We start from the raw sequence: 7,258 nt of genomic DNA, 5'->3' as shown, positions 1-7,258 counted from the left end.
TTAGCCAATCACCCCAGGGGGTGCCTGATCCTTTGTCCAATTAGACTGTAAAGAAAAAAGTCTATAAAAGAGTTTGTAAAATAATTAAATCAATCAATCTTGCTGCACAATTCCTGCCTGCTGGATCTTCTCTCCTCACCTCCCTAGGGCTGTGGGATATAGTAATAATTAGCTGGAAGCAATTTTGTAACTTTGATACCCCTCCCCCTCATTTGACTTCCTCTGGCAATCACAGTGGCCCTGGAAGGCTCCGCCAGGCAGGAAGAATGGGCAGCAGGCCCATGGCAGCAAACTATTTAATGACTGGGTTGTTGTGTGAGTGACTGTCATCTGTGAGAGGAGGATGTTTTCCAGTTTGTCCTTGGCAGCTGAAGCTTTGCTAAAGGATAACCACATTGCAAAGACAAGGAATTTCAAGAACTGCTTTTGCTTTTAGGCACTTTGAGTGATGTGTGCTCTTATGAAGTTCAGATTTGGATCTGTACTTCCTTGAAGCTCAAGGAGGGCTGAGCATCCCTAATTAGGAAAAGTAATCCCTTTAATTTCAAAATACAGCTGGAGGCTTATTTACATACAGTCAACCATAGAGGTTTCTCAAGCTCTTCAATTTATAGGCAGTGATCATCTATGGTTATTTCACTTTTTTACTGTAATGGGAAGTTCTTCTAGTTCAGTCTGGAAAAAAGGTGGCCTTGGGCTGACCTAATTGTGGCCTTTCAGTACCCTACAGGTAGGAAGTCTACAAGAGAGATGGAGAGAGACTATTTACAAGGGCGTGTAGTGACAGGACAAGGGGGAATGGCTTCAAACCAAAAGAGGGCAGGTTTAGATTAAGACATAAGGAATAAACTCTTCACTATGAGGATGGTGAGGCACTGGAACAGGTCGTCCAGAAAAGTTGTGGATGCCCCATTCCTTAAGTGTTCAAGACCATGTTGTTCAAGACCATGTCCTGAGCACCCTGGTCTAGTAGAAGGTGTCCCTGCCCAGAGCAGGGTAGCGGGAACTAGATGATCTTTAAGGTCCCTTCCAATCAAAACCATTCTATGATTCTACCTGTGTGCACCCAGTGAAACACAAAATGAAAGGTAAATCCTTCAGGAGCTGAAGCTTGGGTCTCCTATCAATGGTCTTAAACGTCTAGAGCTTTATGCCATTTATGATGAAAACATGGTTTTAATGCTGAGAAGCTTTAAGCTAAACCAAAAAGCAGTTTCAGCAGTAGAATGCTAATAATTTACACCAAATACATGAAGTAGGAAGTATTTAACAGCTTGGCCCAGCTACTGAAAGAGATACCTGCACCTACCTACATTACAAAGCTTGTTCTACTACACCAGAGCTTTCTCTGAAATAGCAGTACTACCAGAAAACAACATATTTTGCTGAGAAATGACACTGTTTCATGTGAAACAATCAGAAGACAATAAGTATTGTTTATCTGCTTCTGTTACTGTTCCAAAGGATTCTGAATAGTGAAATGCCCAAGCCCTTTATTCAGTTTCTTCCTCAGGAAGGAAACAACAGTCCATTTTACAGCATTTTGTCACTTGCTGTCATGATGACATGCTGTTGTTGCACACCAGAAATGGCCTAAAAGAACAAATCAGCATGGGTAAGAGTTTTTCACCAGCTAAGCACTCTCCAAACTTCTAAAAAATTGCATTAACTGGTGTAAAACTAACTAATGAATACGCTCCTCTGTTATTTAGTATGTTCATGGCTGTCCAGTAACTGCTAGGTGGCAAACATTTTTTTTTCTGCTGCTCTTGTCTTCTGACACTTTCAATGTCCCACAGCAGAATATATTTGATGGCATCACTGAAATGCAATATATCTTCATGTTCATCTGTTCTTCTACTGAGGAGATGTCAGAGGTTAAGTACAGCTCTTCACAGGGAAAGAGAAGCAGCATGAAAGCCATGGTGCTAAGAACTAAATGAAATTACCACCTCCTATTAGTTCAGGTGCTACTGCTGAACTTCTGCTTTTCTTCTGATTTATTTCCCCAATACTTTAAGAGTGAGACTAAGATAAAAATTATAGACAATAGTTTGGGCCTAGTGATGCCCTGTACAGGTTATAGAGAAGTACCAAATTTAATGCTTAGTCAGCATTACCAAATACCTACCTAGTACACATCTTGCCTAAACCACCATGTTTTTCCCCCCACCTTAGGGGCTTCAAGAATGGTATCTCCTTCTTTTTTGCACACAGAAGGCCCGAGAGGCATTGAAAGCAGTGCACAAGCACAATTTACAGTTTTCTGAGCAGCACGTGGCCAGCTGGTAATGTCACATTTGCAGGGCCGTCATCCATACACTGACTCCAGCTGTCATGCTGCATCTGCTGTGGGAACTGGAAACGTCTAGTGAAGTCACCACACACTGACTCTTGTTACTCAGACTTTCAGCATTAAACTTCTACTGCGATGGGCAAGGGCATGAGCACCAAGTTTGCTCCTTGCCTCTGTTACTCCTGGTAACAAGGCAGAGGGATGTCTACAGAAAAGAGAGTCTCACTAATAGGTTATTGCTTAGCTTTGGTTTTGAATGTTGAATTTTCAGTTATTCTTATGGAAAATTAGGAAAAACAGCCAGATCACAGTCCTCCTAGTCCAGAATCTCAGTTAATTTCTGCTCCAGTAGCTAGTCCAGCTTCCACTGAGGAACTCCGTCACTAGGATTGCCCTGCCATGAATAAACTGAAGACATGAGCTTATTCAGAATTTTCTATTCATGAATGTTATCTTGAGGACACACTATAGTTATCTTCAGGGACATGAGCATCGGAAGGCTACCCCACCTCACTCTTCTGTAAGAGCAAGCTAAAAAAAGCCCAAGGAATGCTATTTTTTTCCCCTGGCAAGCCATATATGAAGGCAGAATTAACACAAGGAGAAATGAACAAAGTTGCCAAACCTGGCTGTTCAAACCAGCATGACCTATCTAAATTCTGAGAGGTCTGGACAAAGACATAATTGCACAAAAGTGGTCTACTACAGATTTTCAAAGTAGAAGAGCTTGGCAGAAAAATGTGTGGCTGTTTATTAGCCTGGCTTTCAAGTCCCTCCCATGGCCTTCCCCCTAAATCCTACTCAGCTTGGAAAACCCCTTTCCCAGGAGAGACTGTCAGGAAGTCTATAAGCAGATCTTTAGGCAATCCTGAGGGGCAACCTCGGGCTAAAAATAAATAAATGAGCTGGCAACACTGATCTTTGAAAGCTGCTGCTTGATGCATTAAATCCAAGAGTACTGCTGCTCATGTTTCTGCCTTCCTACAGACAGATGGCAAAGTAGAACCAAGTCAAGAAAATACCGGTCAAGAAGCCCTAGGTGCCAGGGACAGGTATCTCCAAACTCTGTCTCGAGTGCTGTTTATTCTTACATACCCACAGGCCAGCTGCCCTCTTTCACCCTTGGACTATGGAGCGCAGCTCCCAGCTGAAATCAGTACATACATACATACAGATTTTTTTTCGTTGCAGATACCAAGACGTAAATTAACTCTAATGCAAAGGAATTCAAATATCTCTCTCTGTAAAGAATATGAAGACTCTCAGCTCTTAAAAATACTTCTGACCTTTTTCACATAAATCAACTCTAATGCAAAGGTACACTCACGGGAGGAAAGACAACTAAGATACCTTGATATCAGTTGTGAAGAGTATTAGAAGGAGAAATATGTAAAAAGTTCATTTATTTCCACATAAAACCAGGTTTTTCTTCATGTAGCATAAGCCTCTTACAGGACTTTTTTGGGGAGCTGGATTTTGGCACAAAACATTAGTATCTATTTTTCTAACGTCGTTTTGAAAAAGCAGATAGTTGTGAGGTTACCTTGCCCAGCTTGTGAATTTTGCTTCACATACTGGAAACAGAAGCCACAAAACACAAGAGTATTTTCATAAAATAACATTTCCGCTATAGAGAAAAGAACTTAACCTTGAAACTAGACTAACAGAAATTTCATTATGTTTTATACAGCAGGAATGGTTTGGCTCCAGGTCTATTTAATCAAAACCCCGAAGGTTTAAATCCCACTATATTACAAGAGCATTACTTGCTCAGACTTAATTACAGATTCCAGTTGGATATGACCCTGTCTGCCTCAAAAGCAGCAACTCAGATAACAGGACAGCTTTGCAACATCATTTTTTTGGCACCTGAATCCTGAACTTGGCACAGCTGATTAAGATCAAATAAATGTTGACGTGATGACCCCGCTACAGAAACAAAATGCCTTCCCAGTACTGACACTAGCATTCTACAAGTGATACTCTGGAACACTTACTTTGTGAGTAGTGTCTCCAGCAAGCAGCTCCATCTTCAGCACTACTGATTGGTGCTCAAAGAGAAATGTTTGTTTCTGAACTCCCCAGATTATGGGTCATCTGTCACGACACTGAGTCATTCAGGGAACTCAGCTTCAACAGAAGGCTTCAGAAGGAAAAGGAGTTACTTTTAACCTGTTCCAGAAGTTTTGCGCTTGAGCAACTGGAGAATAAGGAAAATCATCTTTAGGAACAGACCTAGAGGTGACTGAGGTGGCTGTACCCAAGCATTTGCAATTCAATGCACTGACACAGTTCAGCTCTATTTCTCGAATGTCTGAGGACTGTGTTTCCACACACCCTATCCTGCAAAGCTCTGCATCAGAGGTGAAGCTCTGATATCTTGACAGTAACTATAAATTCAATAGAAGGCCACATGCCACAACTATGAATATTACAAGTGGAGATGGCAGAGCTTTATGTGCTTTGTTTCTGCCACGTGGGGAAGCTGTTGAAAATTTCCAATGATCAAAGAAAGCAGTTCATATACCTCTGGGAAAAGGGGGGTGCTAAACCTGCACCCTGTTTTCACAGCCTGGAAGGAAAAAACCAATCCTCCCTCAACTCCCTATTCTGGTTGTTTATTCAATGCTGTGATCAGAATGCAAGTCTACAGAGTGTCTCATAAACAACTGTAATGCCTGTGGATCCCAAATAAACCCCCAATCACATATGAGTTTTAGGTGTGGTATTTCATATGAAAGCAGAAATAATTTTTTATTTTCTCCTAAAATCAAATTAGCCATACATAATAAAGGCCTGGAGAGAATGATCATTCCTGGACTCCAGAGGGAATCAAAAGAAGTCCAGATCATAAGGGAAACACAGAGTGACTCTGGTACAAATTTATTTTTATTTTTGCCCTCTCTTTTAAATACCACTCCCTCCTCTTCCTGCACCGAGACACTATTTGCTTAGAGATAAAACTACTGAGCCCAGAGTTAAAATACAGTCCTTAGGGTCTAAGTATGAATGTAATGACAAGCACGATTCTGTAAGATAAGATCAGTTCATCCAAAACTGAGAAACAGTGATGTTTTCTGGAGGGGCAACAAGACTAATAATAGTTGATAGAATACTTTTTTCTCTGCAAAATCGAACTTTAATTGCTGCAGCGCATGAGAGATTAGACAGTAGGCAAATACTCACATCTACTTTATAGCTCTTCAGCTTAGATGGGAAAAATGGCAGTTCAAATAATGTGCCTGTGTCAAATCATTAGGGAGTCTGACTACAAGCTCTTGTTTTGCAGCCAAAACTAGGTTGTATGTGCATGTTCAGATTTTCCCTTGTTAGAGAACATCCTGTCAGAAGCATCAGAAAAAAATTGAACCTGAACAATCTGGACAAAGCTGTGGCTTTCGGTTGGGGTGGATTTTTTTGTTTTGTTTTTTTTTGTTAGCTTATTTTTTGTTCATTTATTTAAATCAGTGCCTGGTCTACTCTTCAGAAACAGTTAAAGAAATAACTTCACACAGGTTGTTGGAGAGTATCTGTATAGCTTGACTGAGATTACAGTGAGAATCTAAGACTTCTTCAAGTTTTTCAGCCTCCAGTTTTCTGTGCAGAAATAAATGGCAGAAAACTGGTGACATTTTGAAGACTCTTTGGAAAGAAAGAACAATTTAGCAACATCATTATTACAGATTGTAACACGATTATGAACAGAATGTAATATAAGCTTTTTAATAATATTTGATGTAACTGTATTAGTGTCTCTTCAGTTTTTCATGGTTATCACTGAACACCTTCAATTTACATTCTTAAATTACTGTGTAAATAAAATATGCTCAGAGTTCTTCTATGTGAACAGTACTTACATTTAATTACAAATGATCTGGACATGTTTATAGATGAAATACATTAAAATTGTTTACAGGAAATAACCTCAACTAGCACTAATTTTGAAATCTAAATTTTCACAACAGTACTGAGAGTAGCTCAGCTATTTTTTTGAACATGCTTTTCAAAATGGAATTTGGAATGCAGTAGAAAAAAAACCCAAAGAAATGCCAAAAAGAGGGAAGCACAGAAGATCAAAACTCCATAGCAGGTTGGATCAATAAAATATTAAACTGTAGTTCTTAAATGTAAGTACTACACCAAGTAGTAGTGTGGCTGTTCTTAAATGTTAAAGCCCTTGTTTTCTAAAGGAGACAGTAATAAGCATTTTGCCTATTCAATCCACTCAAGATTTAGACATCGTGCTATAAAAGCAAACATATCCGACACTTCTTCTATAACTTTAGCAGTTGGCTTTCCTGCTCCATGCCCAGCCTTAGTGTCAACATGGATGAGAAGCGGATTGGTTTGTTTGCTGCTTCGGCCCACAGTGTACTGCAGGGTAGCGATAAACTTCAGTGAATGCAGAGGGACCACACGGTCATCATGGTCCGCTGTGAGAAGCAGTGTGGAGGGGTACTGGACACCATCTTCTTCTGGTAGTTTGACATTGTGAAGTGGAGAGTACCTGAGAAAAACACACAAATGTTTCTGTATCTTTTTCTTCAAGACCCAACAAGAAGGTCCTTTCCTATTGCAATCGTCACAGTCGCATTTGTTAGCACTCAGAAAAAACAGTTCTCAGTTACTTTAATCAGAATTGCACTAATGGCAACTGACACGCAGTAGTGGCCACAGATCTCTGGCTCTTAAACGTGAAGCAAGTGCATTTCTTTAGTTTCAGAGAGACATATGTGTACATCTCACAGAAATGTCCAAAATATCACGAGTAGCCAGCAGGGTAACTGCAGCAAAACCTGTCAAGTCCATAGCAGGATCTACCCTGCTGGAAACAGGGAAATTGAGACTCTCAACAGAAGCTAAGAAATTAATTAAGATCCTAATATGGTCTAGTGCCACTCAATTCCTACAAATAAATCCCACCCACATTGTATAATACAATTCACAATGGTGACTGTCCCT

At 40.2% G+C, this 7,258-nt stretch overlaps 1 protein-coding gene across 1 annotated transcript in view; it reads right to left on the bottom strand.

Moving 5' to 3' along the window:
* Positions 1-5,163: 5,163 nt before the first annotated feature.
* The window catches only part of LOC104694168 (prolyl endopeptidase), a 92,244-nt gene continuing 90,149 nt past the window's right edge, over positions 5,164-7,258 (bottom strand). Inside the window, exon 15 of the mRNA XM_039569022.1 lies at positions 5,164-6,803. Coding sequence (XP_039424956.1) covers positions 6,509-6,803 — 295 coding nt within the window. The 3' untranslated portion in view covers positions 5,164-6,508. The remainder of the gene's footprint in view (positions 6,804-7,258) is intronic.

The sequence above is a fragment of the Corvus cornix genome, chromosome 3 (assembly GCF_000738735.6).
Source record: "Corvus cornix cornix isolate S_Up_H32 chromosome 3, ASM73873v5, whole genome shotgun sequence".
In the NCBI taxonomy this organism is placed as follows: domain Eukaryota; kingdom Metazoa; phylum Chordata; class Aves; order Passeriformes; family Corvidae; genus Corvus; species Corvus cornix.
Note: the sequence above shows the minus strand (reverse complement) of the source record. Positions and strands in the feature narration are given on the sequence as shown.